Below are 21,207 nucleotides of genomic sequence, written 5' to 3' on the forward strand. Positions count from 1 at the left end.
GTCATTGCTATGTGAGAAGCTTGCCTCAGTTCCTTAATGGAATTTTCATGAGAAAATTTGCATTTATGGGATGAGGAGTCCTCAAACACTTGGCAACAAAATTTTTACTCTTAGGGAGGTGTTTTGGAAAAGGGGCGATACCCCAAACACATGGTCCCACATTTGGATATCAGATTTGTATTCTACTCTCAACTACCTTTATTTGAGCCCCATATCGCGATGGTCAGTAAATAATTGCTGTTTGTGGGGTGTTTTGGGGAAGAGCGCCCAGAAAATTGGTCCCGATAGTGGGTATCAATTTCGTACTCTTCTCCCCAGTAGATTAAATTTGAGCCCCACATTGACGTGGTCGGTAAATAAGCCTGATTTAGGGGTGTTTGGGGGAGTGGGGTGGTCCCCCAAACACTTGGCCCTGAAAATATATCAGCATCGTGCTCTACTCTCAAATATAATTTTTTTGAACCCCATATTGCCATTGGGCTCAAAATTCGATATCAAATTCGTTTTCTGATCTCAAAACCGCTTCTTTAAATACCTTATTGCAAAAGGCCGGATATATGTCCGGTTTAGAATATGGGCCAACTATCAATAGCCCCTTAAGACCCAAATTGTCATGGTGAGTAAACACGTTCTATTTTCGGGTTGTTATAGGGGTGAAACATCCGCCAGGCAGTTGGTCCTGAATGTTGATGTCAGATTCCTGGTCAACTCTCAAGTACCCTTCATTTGAGCCCCATATGTCCATTGTCGGCACACATGACCGCCGGTTTGGGGGGTGTTTTGGGGGATAGGGCGGCCGTTCGGTGAGATACGGGTTCTACTCTAAAATATGATGCCCCATATTGGAATGGGCATCAAATACGATCCAAATGGGTGGTGTTATGGAGGTAGGGAGGCCCCATAGATACTTTTTCCCGAATATTGATATCAAATTCGTACTTTACTCCCAAAGACCTTTCATTTGAGCCCTATATTGTTATGGTCGTAAATCTGTCCTCTTTGAGGGATGTTTTTTGGCAAGGCAACATGTTCCCACATTTGGATATCAGATTCGTATTCCCGTATAAAATATGTCAGATTTAGGGGTATTTTGGAGGTTGGTGGAAATCAGATACGTTTTCTACTTTCAAATACCTTTCATTTGAGTCCCATATTGTCGTAATTGGTCTATATATATTCGGTGGGTTTTGGGGGTGAGGCGGCCCCCCTAGGCACCCCATCCAGAATTTAGATACCAAATTTTGGTTTTTAGGCTACGATAGGTGGGCACACAAATTTCGCTTAAATCGCACCACCCATCTCAGAGATTTGGTATTTTTGCAAATTAGGGTAAGGGGGAGGTTCCCTTCAGATATTCGAAACTGAAGTACTCTATTTTCACCAATAGTCCACAGTGCACCATCGGTGAAAAATTCAATTAAATCGGTTCAGCAGTTTTTGAGTCTACACGGAACACTCAAACAAACAAAACGACAAACAAACACACATTAATTTTTCTATATAAGACCAGCTGGACAAGACCCGTTTCACTGCCCCTCCTTTCGCTCTTATTTTATCTGAGCCTTATACTGACATGATAAGTTGACATTTTGTAGCAAGTTCGTACTCTACTCTTAAATACCTTTCAGTTGATACCAATATTGTCTCAATCGGTAAACATGTCCTTTCGGGTGGGTTTTGGGATGGGGCGTCCCCCCAGGTTATTGGAAATTTTAATGAAATTTTACCGACCACTGCTCACATCTGTCTGGCTGGCTTCAATCAGCCAAGGCCATGGCCCTGGGGGCACTGGACATTCGACACGTTCAGCCATGACTAGAGATGGATTTCTACCGGGTAAATACCCCATACTTGGGTATTTATTGAGTAAATGCCCAATAAATATCTTTTTTGGGTATTTATAAATTTTCAGTTATTTTGGTATGGAAATCATTTTCCAAAAAATTTTTGATGATTTCGTATTTTCTGTAAATAAACATGACCCCCTGATCTTATAAAATCGGAACTTAGTTATATATAATCGATAGAAAGACCGATATCTAGACTTATAGTCTTGAGGCAATACATTGGTCATTTTCGATACGATTTCTGTGATTCCCCACCTATTTCTGTGAAGTGTGGTCTAGATCGGAGCATATTTGGATATAGCTAACCGACCGCCCGATATAGGGTATTAAGGTTATAAAAGATTCATTTATTACCGGATTTCGATGAAAATTGGCACACTGAGTTCTGGAGGACCCCTACCCATTTTTGTTAAATGTGGTCTAGATCGGACCATATTTGGATATAGCTGCCATGCAGACCGACCTACCAATGTAGTGTAATGAGTCTATAAAAGGAGAATTTTTCGTACGATTTCGATGAAAATTGGCACATTGAGTTCCGGTAGACGCCTACACCTATTTGTTGAATTTGGTCTACATTGTATCATATTTGGAAATAGCTGTCATATAGACCTATCTTCCGATATAGAGTATTGAGCTAGAAAAGATGAGCAGTTCTTATCCGATTTCGATGAAATTTAGAACAGTGAGTTTTGGTAGACCTCTTCACCTTTTTGTTGAATATCGTTCAGATCGGACTACATTTGGATATAGCTGCGATGTAGACCGATCCCCCGATATATAGAGCCTATAAAAGGAGATTTTTTCATCCGTTTTCGATGAAATTTGGCACAGTGAGCTTTGGTCTAGATTGGATCATATTTGGAAATAGCTGTCATATAGACCGATCTTCCGATATAGAGTATAGAGCTAGAAAATATGAGCAGTTTTCATCCAATTTCGATGAAATTTGGAACAGTGATTTTTGCTAGGCCTCTACACCTTTATGTTGAATATCGTTCAGATCGCATATTATTTGGATATAGCTGCGATACAGACTGATCTCCCGATATTGAGTATCGAACCTATAAAAAGAGGCATTTTTCCCTCGATTTTGATGAAATTTTAAACAGTGAGTTTTTATAGACCTCTTAGTTCGTTTGTGTACATATTCAGTACAAACCATGACGGTTTCCAAGCTTTGGCTCAGGCGAACTTATAAAATTTTTACTTATTTTTTTCTTATGACATTTGGATTTTTCTTAATACTTACCATTGAATGCCGCTTGCGCCTCATTGATGTGGAAACTGCAAACTGCCGAGCCAACCAGGCCATTGGTGCTCGTTGTAAATGTTGCATAGAAACGTGTCTTATCGTTTGGCAACTGATACACCGATTGAATCTCATTGAAGTAGAAGGGGAATTCACCAGAAATGCTGCAGTTTAGACGAGCCTTCAAGTAGGTGGCCCAATTGTGGGCCAATAGATTTTTGCCACCCACATCCTTTTTGCAAACGCGTGCAATACGCGAATACACAGCCTTGCCGCAGTTGATATACTCCACAGCAGTTTCGCGGAAGAAGAAATAGACATGGTCACCAATGTCAAAGGACCCAACAAAGTTGGGTTCTATTATTTGCGAGGGTGAGAAGAGAGGAGAAAAGAAAGGAAATTTGTTATTATTGGATTTATTATGTGATATACAATGTAATTAATTAAAACGCTTAACTAAAGAGTATCAAACAATAATCCCTTGGAAGAACATGTCCTTTGGCAAGTGTTAAAACATTTTCCTTAGCATTATCTTAGTTTTTAATTAATTTTAAAGGAGGGAAAACCTGCACTCACAAAGAATGTCACGGGGCAAAGAAGATATAACTGCACAGTAACATGAAGTGAGAAAAAACGCTGTTTGTTTAAAGATTCTTTGAGGAGGTCAACAGTAAAGCGGAATTTTCTATAAAACAAAAATTAAAAAAAAAATTGTTTTTTTTTGCTATCACAGAGCAAAAAATAGATTTTTCTGCCTAACTTTAAAAACGAGGGTTTATGGTTGTTTGTATGTTTGTCGGTTTGTTTGTATGTTTGTCGGTTTGTTTATTTGATCCTTATAGACTCAAAAACGGCTGAACCGATAACCTTGAAATTTTCACAGATTGCGTAGGTTGGTCTGGAAGGAAACATAGGCTATATACATTTTTGATATCGGGAGGGGAGCGGACCCTTCCCCTTACCACAAAAGTACCACCCAAAATAAAAAGTGGACCGATCGGGACAATATGGGATTCAAATGAAAGGTATTCAAGAGCAGAGTACGAGTTTCATAATAAAAGTTGGGTCCAAGAACCTGGGGGGCCGTCCCAGTCTCAAAACCCCACTTAAAATAGGTTTATTTGACGATCATGACAATATGGGACTCAAATGAAAGGTATTCGGGAGTAGATTACGAATATGGTCAGGAAGTAGGAATAGGGTTTATTATTTATTGATAATGGAAGGGGGCGGACCCTCCAGCGTTACCTCGAAAACACCGCCTAAAATCAAAAGTGGACCGATGAGGACAATATGGGTATCAAATGAAAAGTATGCGGGTGTAGATTACGAATCTGGCATACAAATTCGAAGTATAGGGGGTTACTACATCCCCACATAAACGCCCAAAATTGGCACATTACCCAATCGCGGATATATGGGACTCGGTTTGTTTGTTCCGTATAGACTGAAAAACGGCAAAAACCGATTTTCTCGAAATTTTCGCATATTGTGTAGGTTGGTCTGGAAGGAAACATAGGCTATATAGCTTTTCGATACCGGAAGGGGGACGGACGCTCCTCCTTATGCCTAAAACACGTCCCAAAATCAAGAGTGGACCAATCGGGGCAATATAGGTATCAAATGAAAGGCATTGGAGAGTGGAAAACGAATATGGGTTTTAGATTTAAGTCTAAGTACCCAATCGGGCCGCCCCAATCCCAAAACTCCCCAAAACAGACATATTGGACGTTCAGTTCAATAAGGAAACATAGGCTATATATAGTTTTTCGATGCCGGAAGGGGGACGGACGCTCCCCCTTATGCCAAAAACACAACCCAAAATCAAGAGTGGACCAATCGGGGCAATATAGGTATCAAATGAAAGGCATTGGAGAGTGGAAAACGAATATGGGTTTTAAATTTAAGTCTAAGTACCCATCGGGCCGCCCCAATCCCAAAACTCCCTAAAACAGACATATTGGACGTTCATTTCAATATGGGGCTCAAATAAAAGATATTCGGAAGTAGATTTCGATTCTGGCATACAAAATCGGATCGAAGTATAGGGGGTCACGCCAGCCCTCAAAAAACGCCATTAGAACCATTATGACTATATGATACTTGGCTCAACCGATTTTTTTTAAATTTTCAACATAGGCTATACAATTTGTTGATATAGGGCGGAGGCGGACCCTCCCCCTAACCCCAAAAACACCACCCGAATCCGAAAGTGGTCCGACAGGCATAATAAGGGTTTTAAATGAAAGGTATTGGAGACCAGAAAACGAATATGGTATTAAAATTTGGGTCCAAGTACCCAGCGGGCCCTCCCACCCCAAAACTCCTCTAAACAGATATATTCCAAGTTCATGTCAATATGGAACTCAAATGAAAAGTATTAGGCAGTAGATTACAAATATGGCATAAAACATTAGATCCAAGCAATGGGAGGTCGCCCACCCCCAAATACCCCCAAATGAGCATATTTGCGACCATGTCTATATAGGACTCAAATGAAAGGTATTTGGAAGTAGATGACGAATATGACATTAAAATTTGCCTTTAAGTCTAGGTGGCGCTTTTACTCCTAAAAATACGTCAAATGGGTTATTTAACCCATTATGACAACATGGGTCTCAAATGAAAGGTATTTGAGAGTAGAAAACGAATTTGATATACAATTTTGGAGCCAAGTGTTTTGGGGTACGCCCTAAAGCACCTTCTAAACTGAACTTCATTTCTGTTGGTAATAAAGAACGAATTCGATATATATTTCCAGTGCAAAGTGCCAAAACACCCTCCAAACGGTTCATATTTAGCGGCTATGGCAATATGCGGCTCAAATTAAAGGGATTTGGAAGTGCAGCATGAATTTGATATCCATATTTGAGTCGAAATGTCTGAGGTGAAATCCCTCCCCTAAAAAGCACTTCTTTTTACCCTAATTTTTAAAAACACCAGGAAACGAGCAGGGTCAAACTTCGGATGCTTTCGGATTCAAGTTTAAACTCAATGATAAGGAACCTTTTTTATAGTCGAGTCCGAACGGCGTATCGCAGTGCGACACCTCTTTGGGAAACATTTTTTAAATGACCATGTATGGCATTGTACCTCGCAAAATGTCGTTACCGCTTTGTCCGATGTTCTCTCCAGGATTGATAAGGGACCTTTTTTATAGCCGAGTCCGAACGGCGTCCCGCAGTGCGACACCTCTTTGGGGAAATTTTTTTGAATTCATGGCATTGTACCTCGCAAATGTCGCCAACCACAGCTTTGCCCGATGTTTTCGACAGGTTTCGAACGCATTCAGCGTCATGTCTACAATGGCATGAATTCAATATCCGCATTCAGGGCGGAGTGTCTTCACCCTAAAGAGATATTAGAGAGTTAAAGAAGGCGCAGCGGGCCCGGTTCGGCTAAATTTGTATAAAACCACAATTTTGCGAAATTTTCTATGAAATGATTCCGATGAAATTTTTCTAAGTGAATCAAAATTTAAGTGATATTTAATAGGAATTTCTGGGAAATTTCAATGAAAATCTAAATTCATCAAATATTAGATTTAAAAACCAAATTTTATCGAAATTTTCTAACAACCTTTTGCTGTGATAACCCAATTTGCATGCCACAGTTTATCCTGTCACAATTCGTTTACCACACCACCAGCTCAATGCAATTACCCCAGCTTTGGTGTTTTCATCACATTATGTTTATGGTAGATAATAAATTTCATTAGTTTGTTGTTGTTCGCTGTGTTATGATGTCGTTTTCATCACCTCATGAGGATCATAATCGCTTTAGTCGATGGTGACTCTGGCTCCCAACATCAGAATTTGTTTACGCGAAAACTAATTATTTACCAAAGCAGATTATGGTGGAAATGTAACAAAAATAGCATAAAATTAATTTCACCCCATAAAATGCCAATAATAATAATTTTCCATCATAAATATTGTAAAACTAAAAGCTCTGTGAGAGACACTCAATTTGCTAAAGTCCCAGCAAAGGATAATAAATTGTTGTGGTGCTGCTGCACGGTGATTAGGGTTTTCAATATTCCCCGACCAAAGGGCATGTTGTACATCAACATAACAAGACAAGTCCCACACAATGCGAACGCGAACTTCATAAACTTGTGTTATATTTGATAAAATGTTTATAAATCATGGGCAAAGGATATAAGATGGAGAAGACCTCGTGCTCTCCCTCTTCCACACTGTGTCATTTTATAGGCTTCTCACGACCACTGTGGCCTAGGTTAAATATTTATATAGTAGAAGTACTTACTGTCCAACCATTTGGAATCGTATTTCAGTGTACGTTTAAATTTATATTCCAAACGCTTTGCCGTGGTATTATACAAATCCGTACGAAAGATGACAGCATCCGCTTTAGTGAATTCAGCATTTGTCCCAGAGTACTGCAAAAAAAAAAAACAAAACACCAGGCAAAACAAACGTTAAAACACACAAATAAATATAAAATGGAAGCAGGCAAATGGAGCCAGAAGAGTTAAGAAGAAGCACTGAGCAACATGTTGACATTAACATAAATAAATAAATAGAAAGGCTATATAGGTAGACCTCTGATGATGCATTAAGAAAATGTTGATCATCTATCCTGTGTGGTTCTATTTTAAGAATAATCCTTAAGCTATATAAAGGGTGATTTTTTTGAGGTAAGGATTTTCATGCATTAGTATTTGACAGATCACGTGGGATTTCAGACATGGTGTCAAAGAGAAAGATGCTCAGTATGCTTTGACATTTCATCATGAATAGACTTACTAACGAGCAACGCTTGCAAATCATTGAATTTTATTACCAAAATCAGTGTTCGGTTCGAAATGTGTTCATTCACCGTAACGTTGCGTCCAACAGCATCTTTGAAAAAATACGGTCCAATGATTCCACCAGCGTACAAACCACACCAAACAGTGCATTTTTCGGGATGCATGGGCAGTTCTTGAACGGCTTCTGGTTGCTCTTCACTCCAAATGCGGCACTTTTGCTTATTTACGTAGCCATTCAACCAGAAATGAGCCTCATCGCTGAACAAAATTTGTCAAAATTTGAACACATTTCGAACCGAACACTGATTTTGGTAATAAAATTCAATGATTTGCAAGCGTTGCTCGTTAGTAAGTCTATTCATGATGAAATGTCAAAGCATACTGAGCATCTTTCTCTTTGACACCATGTCTGAAATCCCACGTGATCTGTCAAATACTAATGCATGAAAATCCTTACCTCAAAAAAATCACCCTTTACAAGGATAAGGCTTCGTGCAATTATAAGACCAACTCAAATACAAGTAAAAACTTCCTAACATCGGCCGGGACGAATCTTTGAAACCCCCATCACAGATTCTGGGTAAACTTAGTTGAAAGCTATTATTTTATTGTAGGTAACAAATTTCTACCAAACCAGCCAAAAATTAAAGCTTCTAGGAAGCGAAAAAGGATAATCGAGGAATCGGTTGATATGGGAGCTACATCAGGTCAAGAATGGTTCCTTGGCACAGTTGAACGCGTGCAAAATCTAAGCCGAATCGGACAAAAATTTTGGCTTGAAGATCCAGACGTGAAATCGAGAGATCGGTTTATATGGGAGCTATATCAGGTGATAGACCGATTTCAAACGAACTTTGAACAGTTGTTTTTTATACCCTCCAACATTCTATTTGTAACTCCTCAAAATATTCGTCTAAAACCCCATAAAGTATATATATTTTTAATCGTCATGACATTTTATGTCGATCTAGACATGTCCGTCCGACTGTCCGTCCGTCTGTCCGTCCGTCTGTCTGTCTGTCTGTCCGTCTGTCTGTCTGTCCGTTTATCTGTGTGTCTGTCCGTCTGTCTGTCCGTCCGTCCGTCTGTCCGTTCGTCCGTCTGTCCATCCGTCTGTCTGTCCGTCCATCTGTGTGTCTGTCCGTCCATCCGTCCGTCCGTTCGTCTGTCCGTCCGTCTGTCCGTCCGTCTGTCCGTCCGTCTGTCCGTCCGTCTGTCCGTCTGTCCGTCTGTCCGTCCGTCCGTCTGTCTGTCCGTCTGTCTGTCTGTCTGTCCGTCTGTCTGTCTGTCCGTCAGTCCGTCTGTCTGCTTGTCTGTCCGTCTGACTGTCTGTCTGTCAGCCCGTCTGTCTGTCCGTCTGTCTGTCCAACCGTCTGTCAGGCCGTCCATCTGTGTGTCTATCCGTCCATCTGTGTGTCTGTCCGTCCGTCCGTCCGTCTGTCTGTCCGTCCGTCCGTCTGTCCGTCTGTCCGTCCGTCCGTCTGTCTGTCTGTCCGTCCGTCTGTCTGTCCGTCTGTCTGTCCGTCCATCCGTCTGTCCATCTGCCTGTCGAAAACACGCAAACTTTCGAAGGAGTAAAGCCAGGCGCTTGAATTTTGCATAAATACTTCTTATTAGTGAAGGTCGGTTGGGATTGTAAATGGGTCAAACCAGTTCATGTTTCGATATAGCTGCCATATAAACCGCTCTGTGTCTTGACTTCTTAAGCTTCTGGAGGGCGCAATTCTTATCCGATTTGGCTGAAATTTTGCAAGTGCTGTTTTGGTATCAGTTCTGTGTGCCAAATATGGTCTAAATCGGTTGATAATCTGATATAGATGCCATATAAACCTACCTTGGGTCTTGATTTCTTAGAGCTTCTAGAGGGCGCTCTTCTTATCCGACTTCGCTGAAATTTTGCATGAAGTGTTCTGGTATGACTGTCAATAAGTGTACTAAGTACGGTCTAAATCAGTGCATTACCTGATATAGCTACCATATAAACCGATCTGGGATCTTGACTGCTTGAGCCTTGAACAAATGAGCTATGCATGGTTCAAATGGGTTCATAACCTGATATAGCTGCCATATAAACCGATCTGGGATCTTGACTTCTTGCGCCACTAGAGGGCTCAATTCTTATCCGATTTGTTCGAAACTTTGCATGAAATGTTTTATTTTCACTGTGTTAAGTATAGTCTAAATCAGTCCATATCCTGATATAGCCGTCATATAAACCGATCTTCTGATTAGACTTCTTGGGCTCCTAGAGGACGTATATGTCGTTTTGGTAAGGCTTCCAACAATTGTTCCATGTATGGTCTAAATCGGCATTTAAATCGATCTGGGATCTTGACTTCTTCAGCCTATAGAGGGCGTAATTATTATCCGTTTTGACTAAAATTTTGCACAACGGTTTCTCCAAAGACCATCAACGTGTCAAATATGGTCCGAATCGGTCTATAGCTTGATACAGCTCTTATGTAAATCATTCTCCCTATTTTACTTTCGAACCCCAAAAGGGCGCAATTCTTATTCGAATTGGCTGAAATTTTACACAATGACTTCTAATATGGTCTCCAATATTCATTGCAATTATGGTCTGAGTCGGACCATAACTTGGTATAGCTCCGATAGCATAGTAATTCCTTCCTCTATCTTTTGTTTGCCCAAAAAGAGATACCCGAAAAAGAACTCGACAAATGCGATTAATGGTGGAGGGTTTATACGACTCGGCCCGGCGGAACTTAGCAGGCTTTTACTTGTTTATTTTTTTCACGTAAGCAACACGCAGGGGAGGTCCCATATATAAGTGTTTATTGATATTCGTCTTAATTTTCTGAACGTAAATGTCGGTGGGAAAGACATAAGCCGGAAGTCGATTCCACACACGAATGGTTCGTGCGAAAAATGGCCGATTGGCCAATCAATAGTAAACGGCTTCGAGTTCCTGGTAGGTCTTGTATCACTGGTGAACATCCTGAAGTCAGCAATAACAAGACGAATATCCCTGGAACACACGCCATGAAAGTAAAGATAGAACAGCACAACGCTACCCACGCTACCGACCAAAACATTAAATTGAGACATCGATCTATATGGCAGCTATATTCAAATATAGACCGATCTGGGTCAAATTAAAGAAGGATATGGAAGGCCTTAAAACAATTCACTGTCCCAAATTTCGCTAAAATCGAACAATGGATGCGCCTTTTAAGGGCCCAAAACCTTAAATCGAGGGATGGGTCTATATGGCAGCTATATCTATATCTGGACCGATCTGGGCCAAATTGAAGAAATATATCGAAGGGCCTAACAAAACTGACTGTCCCAAATTTCGGCGAAATCGGACAATAAATTCGCCTTTTATGTGGCCAAGACCTTTAATCGAGAGATCGGTCTATATGGCAGCTATATCAAAATCTGGACCGATCTGGGCCAAATTGAAGAAGGATGTCAAAGGGCCTAACGCAACTCACTGTCTCAAATTTCAGCAAAATCGGATAATAAATGTTGCCTTTATGGGCCTAAGACCGCAAATCGGCGGATCGGTCTAAATGGGAGCAATATCCGATCCGGTCCGATATAGCCCATCTTCAAACTTAACCTGCTTATGGAAAAAAAAATCTTTTCAAAGTTTCAGCTCAATATCTCAACAGATAGACGGACGGACATTGATGATAGTCTTAGACTTTTACGACGATCAAGAATATATATAATTTATAGGGTCGAAAATGATGGTAGGTATAAAAAGGAAGGGGAAAAGACAGATCCTTGTGGCACACCTGCGGTCCATGTATACTCATCGGATGAGGATCCATCTACAACAACTCGTATAGTGCGATCTCTAAAAAAGCTCGATATAAATCGAACGAAGTTAGTACTGGGGGTTTACAATGAAAACCCTTGGACTGACATCTGTTTTAGACTGCCTGACCAAAATACGGTCCTGCAGGCGGAGATCCGGGCGATCACGGAATGCGTGAGGTGATGTGGCACTAACGCGAAGACGTCGAGTATGAACATCTTAACGGGCAGTAAAATGGTCATAAGGGCAATAACAACCAGGACGGTAAGGTCACGAACAGGCTTGCAGTATAAGGAGATTAACCCCTTCTCTGAGGATGCCAAAATCCGCATCGTTTGGGTGCCGGGTCATAAAGGAGTAAGGGGGAATGAAAGGGCAGACGATTTGGCGGTGAAGGCCAGAGGATTGCCGTCAATAAACTTGGTTAACACGAAGCCTTTCGGGTCGACGCAGTCCGTGTTAAGGGAGTGGGCGACGAATGCGCATGCAACATTTTGGAACAGCGAAACGGTCGGTAGGACGGCGAAAATCCTATGGGGGGATTCAGATCGTGAGAAGACGAGGCTATTACTGAAAGGAAGCAAGAAGGAGGTCAGTATAGCTATTGGTATCATAACGGGAGACATAGGACTACGAGCTCACTTATGCAAAATCGGTGCGACAAGTGATAGCATGTGTAGGGCATGCGGGGAAGATGATAAGACGTTGGATCATTTCTTTTGTCATTGCCCGGCTTTCGCCTCCAACAGATACCGGTACTTAGGTGGAGACACCATATCAGACAGGAACCAACTTAGGGGAGAGGCATTGAAAACAATTAAGGATTTTGTAAGTAGTACGGAGTTCTTAACATAAAATTTTCTTTTTAGAGGTTACTTTATAGTTTTTAGAGCGCACAACAAGCCGATTACTGGCTTAGGTGTATATTTATAGTGGCATGGGGCGGATTAATATCTGCACCCTCTTTTCAACCTAACCTAACCTACCGATCGGTTAATGTGGACTTGTTGGCCTTCAACCGGGTAACTGCTGACCGCATTTTGACTAGGCGATTTACCAAAAGCCATTGGCAATTTCGCCTTTTAGACTACGAATACTTAAAATCGCATTATTTGAAGACTACCCGTGTAATTCTACTTTAATACAGAACGCAGTAATAAGTCTCATACTCTTTCGCTAAGTTTGTTTTCATAGAAAAAGATTTCTTCTTCAATATATAAAATATGCATAAATAGGTCTACGAAAATGAAAGAAATCTTGGTCTGCCAAGAAAGAGCTGCGGCAAAACAACAAAATATGAGGCGCAAATAAAACAAAAACAAGTAAAAATAAAAAAAAAATGAAAAACCATAAGACTTCTTAACGATTTCGAGTGTCTTGAGGGTGGTTAAGGCTTTCAATGTTAGCTTATACTAATAAGTAGCTTCCCTTTTGCCAAGCAAAGCCACAAATATTACTTAGAAAGCATCCTTAGCGAAATGGAAAATAAATAAATCACAAATGTTCAAATGATAATGACGACTCGGTGTACTCTCTGCTACTAAGCTTTGGTCTTTGGGCTATGTGGAAAAACCTAAGATGGGGCGGAGAATATTCATAAGTTTGAGCATTCTCAGATTGAGGAAGAATAAACGTTGACAGCAATATGCTGCCCTTTGGTTTTGTATTTTAATAAAATTTTATGTGTGTTCTCTTGGTATGTTTGTTATTTGCTACAAGATCAACATTTTACAAAATGACATAAATCAGAATTTGGTTTTTGGATTTCTACTTACCAAACCAGGCAAACCACCAGGATTGCCTTCCTCCACATAAATGGCTGTTGAGTTATCCAAGGGGTCATAGGGACATTTGGCAATACCCAGGCCAATGCCCATGACAAATTCAGATCTGGATAAATGTGTGAGATTGGTCTGCAAATAAAGAAAGAGTCATTTTGTAGATGAGTAATAAAATTCAAGGGTCATAGGAGTCAAATATAAGTACATGAACTAAGGACTGGGAAAGGATTGTTTTGAGTACTCTCTTCTTAGTTAAAGGGTAGTTTTAGTAACTATTCCTTTAGTAGAGGAAAGTAGTTTTTGTTCCCGTTCCTTTGGTAAAGAGAATGTTCTAAGGACAATTTCAGTAAAAACAAGTAAGAGCGTGTTAAGTTCGGCCGGGCCGAATCTTATATACCTTCCACCACAGATCGCATTTGTCGAGTTTTATGCGCGGTATCTCTTTTTAGACAAACATAGAAAAATGAATAAGAATCGGATGAGAATTGCGCCCTCTAGAGGTCCAAAAAGTCAAGATCCCAGATCGGTTTATATGGCAGCTATATCACGTTCTATATCGATTTACGCCATACTTAGCACAGTTATTGGAAGTCATAACAAAACACCTCATGCAAAATTTCAGCCAAATCGGATGAGAATTGCGCGCTCAATTGGCTCAAGATGTCAAGATCCAAGATCGGTTTATATGACAGCTATACCAGATTATGAACCGATTTGACTCATACTCCGCACAGTTGTTGAAAGTTAAACCAAAACACTACGTGCAAAATTTCAGTTTAATCGGACGAGAATTGCGCCCTCTAGAGGCTCAAGATGTCAAGACCCCAGATCGGTTTATATGACAGCTATTTCAAAACATGGACCGATTTAAACCATACTCAACGTAGTTGTTGGAAGTGATACCAAAACACGTCGTGCAAAATTTCATTCCAATCGGATAAGAATTGCGCCCTCTAGAAGCTCAAGAAGTCAAGACCCAAGATCGGCTTATATGGCAGCTATATCAGGTTATGAACCGATTTGAACCATACTTACCACAGTTATTGCATATCATAACAAAACACGTCGTGCAAAATTTCATTCCAATCGGATAAGAATTGCGCACTCTAGAGGCTCAAGAAGTCAAGACCCAAGATCGGTTTATATGGCAGCTATATCAAAACATGAACCGATAAGGCCCATTTACAATACCAACCGACCTACACTAATAAGAAGTATTTGTGCAAAATTTCAGGCGGCTAGCTTTACTCCTTCGGAAGTTAGCGTGCTTTCGACAGACAGACGGACGGACGGACAGACGGACGGACATGGCTAGATCGACATAAAATGTCGCGACGATCAAGAATATATATACTTTATGGGGTTTTAGACGAATATTTCGAGTAGTTACAAACAGAATGAGGAAATTAGTATACCCCCATCCTACCCCACAAAATGTGGTGAGAGTTCGCATCGCACCCTATGAGTACCTCGTTTCTTGTCTCTTTTGCTTTCCTCTCTAGCCTTTGCAGTTCCGACGTGGGTGGCGGTGTCGGAGAGTCGAAAGGCAGATAAAGTGATGCCAGTTATGCTCCACCCTGTCTCACCACTGTTGCATCCGACGTTGACAACATTTTTATGACAAATAACGCAAGTCCTCGGCCGAGTACCAGTGTTAGCATAGAATAATTGGTAGTTGATATGGTTTAGTCCAGAAACTTTGTTCCGGGTTGTCCATGGCTCCTGAATGAAGGCAATATGAATCTTGCCCTCGCTGATTTTCTTCTCCAGAGCGTGTGTAGCAGCCTCGCAACGGTGAAGGTTTATCTGGATTACCTCAATCATTGGTCCTCCAGTAAATGGGCATCTTGGGAGTAGGTAATGATCTCATTGTCTGCTCCCTGTTCTTAAGACTGCATTGACTTTCCGGTCACTGCACTGCCTGATGTTATCGTTTTAGGTTCTTTGCCTATCCTAGTCTTCCGAATCTTTATAAAGTCGGTAAAGGATCCATCGTCAGGTCCCTTTTCATTAGGCTGTATTGGGTTTCCATTCCCTGCACTGCCTGATGTTTCAATACTAGGATTTTTGCCAATCCTTAGTCTTCCAAATCTTAAGTAAATGGGCTTCATGGGAGTAGGTGATGGTACCATCATCGGCTCCCTGTTCGTTTGGTTGCATTAAGACTCCTGTCGCTGCGCTGCCTAATGTTTCAATATTAGGCTCTATACCTATCCCAGTAACTGACACAGATAACATGCTGAGGATATGGAAAGAAAATTTTACCCAACTGCTAGTATCCGACGTTGGCGGCGAAGAGGATACCCCAGAACCAATCCCTGATGATGGTATAGATGTTTACCTCCTAGTCAAAATGAGGTCCAAGTAGCAGTGACCCGACTGAAGAACAACAAGGCTGCAGGAGCCGACGGGTTACCCGCTGAACTTATAAAGACCGGAGGCGACACGCTGGAAAGGCGTATGCATTAGTTCATCTGCGGAATCTGGCTAGAAGAACGCACACCCGATGATTGGAACCTCAGCATATTAAGTCACGTTCACAAGAAAGGAGACAAGACAGAATGTGCCAACAACAGGGGAATAAGTCTCCTCCCCATCGCATACAAGATACTCTCGAGCGTACTGTGTGAAAGATTAAAACTTAAAGTCAATGAGATAATTGGGCCCTATCAATGCGGCTTTAGACCTGGTAAATCCATCCTGGACCAGATAGTCACACTGCGCCAAATCCCGGGAAAGACCCGAGAAGGACAAATCAACACCTACCATCTCTTTGTTGACTACAAAGCCGCCTCCGATACTCCTTTACGTTCAGAGGTATTTGAAGCCATGTCTGAGTTTGGTATCCCTGCAAAATTAATAAGACTCTGCAGGGTGACACTAGCTGATACGCGTTCCTCAGTAAGAATAGGAAAGAATCTCTCCGAACCATTTAATACCAAACGAGGTTTCAGACAAGGAGACAGCCTATCGTGTGATCTCTTTAATATCCTGCTAGAGAAGATTATACGAGATGCATATGTGAATAGATATGGCACATTAATCACTAGAGAACACATGCTACTCGCCTATGCCGACGACATCGATATCATGGGTCGGTCACCGGAAGTACTAACTGCAGCCTTTGAAAGAATCGAAAGAGAGTCAGTGCAAATGAGTCTGGCAGTAAATGGAGATAAGACGAAATGGATGGTTTCAACTCCCAAAAAGTTTTGCAAGTTGTAGAAAGTTTGGAACCACAACTTTGAGATAGTCAGCAACTTTGTCTACCTCGACATCGCCGTAACCGACACAAATGACACCAGCCTTGAGATTAAGCGAAGAATAATACTGGCAAACAGATGCTACTTTGAACTAAGTAAGCAGTTTAGAAACAAGGCCACTTCTCGACAGACGAAGCGTACGCTATACAAGACACTGATACTACCCGTGCTGTTATATGGTTCTCAAGCATGGGTACTTGTGAAAGCAGATGAGGCAGTGTTTGGAGTATTTGAGAGAAAGATTCTTCGTAAAATATATGGACCAGTTTGCGTTAACGGAGAATATAGTCGAAGTATGAACCACGAGCTGTATGATGACGATAGCATAGTTGACGGCTGCGTTGGCTAGGTCTTGTTGTCAGAATGGAAGAAGAAGCTCCAGCAATGAAGTCTTTTGAAGGCAAATACGGTGGTAGACGCAAACCGGAAAGACCAAAAGCCCAATGGAAAGATCAAGTGATGGGAGACACCTAGAAACTTGGTGTCTTTGATTTTAGAATGAGCGCAGAAGATCGAGTCGCTTGGAACGCTATTCTACGCTCGGCTAGTGGAACAAATATTCTGTCATAGCCAATTAAAGTAAAGAAAGTAACTATACCAGTATTCCGAATCTTGAAGTCGGTGATGGGTCCGTCGTCGGGTCCCTGCTATAGGATTAAGGAGTAGGTATTAGATGTGACGATATATTCGGAAAATCTAATCGATGAGGTTCAGGATTGGTGGGTCTCCATGGAACACTCTTTCTCCGACCATTGCCACATTAGGTTTAGAATAGCACGGCCAGCGCCCAATCCGATCACCTTCTGGAATAGGTTGAAAACCAACTGGACAAAATTCGGAAGGCTACTCAAGAGAAGTCTTAGGCAAGATAATTTAGATTGTCCAAACATAGAAGACATTGACGAAAATGTCAACAGGACCACGACTGCACCGGCGGGGTCTTTCGAAGATAGTTGTCCTCTTTGGGAAAGGAAATCAGCCCAAGAAAAACCCTGGATGACCGGGGAGATTCGCATTATTGAAAAAGAGGTCCGCAGAATTTTTAACAGAGCATGTCGTAAAAAAGCTGAAGTATATTGGGATGTGTATTACACACGGCTCAAGAAATACAATAAGATTACCAGAGCGGCAAAACGTGCCTCCTGGAAGCTTTTCTGTGAATAGGTCAATAGCGTTGATGACGGCGCCAAAATAGAAAAGGTTTCTCTCAAAAACCCATTTCGAAACTGAAACGTAAGTAGACGACATGGGAAAGAGAGTAGAAACAACGGAGGACATATGGAGGCTTTTGATGAAAAAGCATTTTCCACAGGATACGAAGGGACTCACGGAGACACTGGTATCTTGGAATAATGAGGTTGATCGAAGGTTTATCATGACAGAATTTATGGTAAAGGAGGCCTTGAGGAGCTTCAAACCATTTAAGTCACCCGGACCTGATGGAATATTTCCGGTATTACTACATAAGGAGGCGGACTATCTGGCGCCCCATTTGGCCTGTGTTTTTACTACGTGCCTGGGACTTGCATATACTCCGAAAGCCTGGCAGGAGGCAAGGGTGATGTTTGTACCCAAGCCCGGCAAGGCAAGTTATGCGACACCAAAGGACAATAGGCCCATAAGCCTTACGTCCTATCTACTCAAAACCATGGAACACATTGTGGATACCATGGTAAAGAGCAGGACGTCCAGCGAACTGCTTAAATACAAGGAGCATAACTATATCAAGGGAAGGTCGGTGAAGACTGCACGAGATTGTGGATAAAATAGAAGAATCCTTCGATACCAAAACGTACACCCTGGGGGTATGCATTGACATTGAGGAAGCTTTTGACAATGTGCGGTCCGACATATTGATTCAATCCTTAGACCAGTACCAGGTGAACCCAGTCCTTAGGGACTGGGTAAACCATATACCTTGAAACAGGTGTACATATTGCGGGTCCCATGACATAAATATAAGGGAGAAAGTGGCAGAAGGTACGCCACAGGGGGTAATTTTATAGCCACTCCTATGGGTGGCCACCATAAATAACCTATTACGGATGCTGACTGAGGAGGGATTTGAACCCGTCTGCAACGCAGACGATGTTATAATACTTCTAAGGGGCAAGGATCCGAACCAGCTATGCGGAAAGGCCAAAAAGGTCAAAAATATAGTATATGACTGGGCTAGACCCAAGAGTTTCAATGTTAACCCAGAGAAGACAGAATTATGCCTGTTCACGAGAAAGATGAAGGTGAGCCAATTTGACGCACCATGTTTCCTCAATAAGACGATTTCGATATCTGACGAGGTCAAATACTTAGGAGTGATCTTGGGCAGGAAACTGTATTGGAAGTGTCACATTTAGGAGCGTACTGAGACGGCACACAGATGTTGGACACTATGTAGATGGGCCGTAGGCTCGAAATTGGGCCTGAATCCGAGGATAGTCCACTGGATCTACAGAAGGGTTTTTAGACCAATACTTACTTAAGCATCAGTTGTTTGATGGACTGCTATGGAGAAAAAGTGCAACGTAAGGACATAGGCATAGGCGGAGCGATGAGGACCACGCCTACTAGGGCACTGGAGACTATCCCAGATATCCGACCCATTGTCATACAGATTAAGTGTGAAGCAGCCACTGCGGCTATGAGACTTAAGGCGATGGGAGAATGGATTGAGGATTGGAGCAGCTCAAAAAATCGCGGTCAAATCGAGGCGACGATAGGAAACCTGGAAGGAAGGGAAGAGGTTTCCGATCGCATACCTGAGACGACACTTGAGGTCGAGTGCGAAGATTTGCAGCCAGCTGTACAGTCTTGTACTGACGGAACCCAGTATTACCATCTGCAAGATCATGTTACACCGGTGGATCAAAGCTAGAGGATAGAAAGGACCTGAGGGTCTACTTTGAGGACCCAGTGACTGAGATCTGTTTTAGACTGCCTGACCATAATAGGGTCCTGCGGGCGGAGAACCGGGCGATCACGGAATGTGTGAAATGGTGTGGTGCTGACGCGAGAACGTCGAGTGTAAAAATCTTTACAGATAGCAAACAGGCCTAAAACACTAGTATTGCCGTCTGGATGATCATGTTACTCGGATGGATCATAGCTAGAGGACAGAGTGGGTATCTATATTGAGAACCCAGGGACTGAGATCTGTTTTAGACTGCCTGACCATAATACGGTCCGGCAGGCGGATATCCGGGCGATCAAGGAATCCGTGAGGTGGTGTGGTTCTAACTCGAGGACAACGAGTATGAACATCTTTACGGGCAGTAAATTGGTCTTAAGGGCAACAACAACCAGTATGGTAAGGTTACGAACAGCCTTGCAGTGTAAGAAGGAGATTAACGACTTCTCTGAGGATGCCACAATCCGCATCGTTTGGTTGCCGGGATACAAAGAAGTAAGGGGGAATGAAAGGGCAGACGATTTGGCAGTGAAGGCCAGAGGATTGCGGTCGATAAACTTGGTTAACCCGAAGCCTTTCGGGTCGACGCAGTCCGAGTTAAGGGCGTGGGCGACAAACGCGCATGTAACACTGTGCAACAGCGAAACAGTCGGAAGGACGGCAAAAATCCTATGGGTTCCCCCAGATCGTGAGAAGACGAGGCTATTACTGAAAGGAAGTAAGAAGGAAGTCAGTATAGCTTTTGGTTAAATAAAATCGGTGCGGTGATAGCATGTGTAGTGCATGTGGGGAAGATGATGAGATGTTGGAGCATTTCCTATAGCCATTGCCCAGTCTTCGCGGCTAACAGACACCTCTACTTAGATGGGGACACGATACCACATATGAACCATTATAGGGGAGTGGCATGGAAAATTAAAGATTTTGTATTGGAATTCCTAACTTAAAATTTTCTTTTTCGGAGCTCCTTTTTAAATTTTAGAGAGCACAAAAGCCAATTGCAGGCTAAGGTGTATGTCCATAGTGGCATGGGGCGGATTAATATCTGCACCCTCTTTTCCAGCTAACCTAACCTAACCTAAAGACAAAATTTCAGTGACCATTTTTCACAAGACAAATTTTCAATGAAATTGTCTCTGGAGATAAAATTTTAATGAAATTGTCTATAAAACAAAAATTTAAGGAAATTTTTTCCGTAGACAAAATTTCAATGAAACTTTCTTCTAAAGAAAAATGTTTAATAAATTTTTTTCTATAGAAAAATTTTCAATGAAATTTTTTCTAAAAAATTACTGCCAAGAAATTTTTATACCCTCCACCATAGGATAAGGGTATACTAATTTCATCATTCTGTTTGTAACTCCTCGAAATATTCGTCTCAGACCCCATAAGGAATATATATTCCGGTCCATGTTTTGATATAGCTGCTATATAAACCGATCTTGGATCTTGACTTCTTGAGCCACCACAGGCCATTTTTATCCGATTTGGCTAAATTTTGTATGGGGTTTTTTTTGTGATTTGCAACAGTTGTGGTAAGTATGGTTTAAATCGGTCCATAACCTGATATAGTTGCCATATAAACCGATCTGGGGTCT

The 21,207-nt window shown here is 41.7% G+C and overlaps 1 protein-coding gene across 2 annotated transcripts in view; it reads right to left on the bottom strand.

The window, feature by feature from the left end:
- The window catches only part of LOC106088330 (semaphorin-2A), a 411,928-nt gene that overhangs the window by 34,108 nt on the left and 356,613 nt on the right, over positions 1-21,207 (bottom strand). For both annotated transcript variants that reach the window (XM_059370110.1, XM_059370111.1), the window contains 3 exons: positions 13,436-13,573; positions 7,369-7,501; positions 3,100-3,456 (listed from right to left, as the gene is read on the bottom strand). In XM_059370110.1, coding sequence (XP_059226093.1) covers positions 3,100-3,456; positions 7,369-7,501; positions 13,436-13,573 — 628 coding nt within the window. The remainder of the gene's footprint in view (positions 1-3,099; positions 3,457-7,368; positions 7,502-13,435; positions 13,574-21,207) is intronic.

The sequence above is a fragment of the Stomoxys calcitrans genome, chromosome 5, assembly GCF_963082655.1.
Source record: "Stomoxys calcitrans chromosome 5, idStoCalc2.1, whole genome shotgun sequence".
NCBI classification, from domain to species: Eukaryota; Metazoa; Arthropoda; class Insecta; order Diptera; family Muscidae; genus Stomoxys; species Stomoxys calcitrans.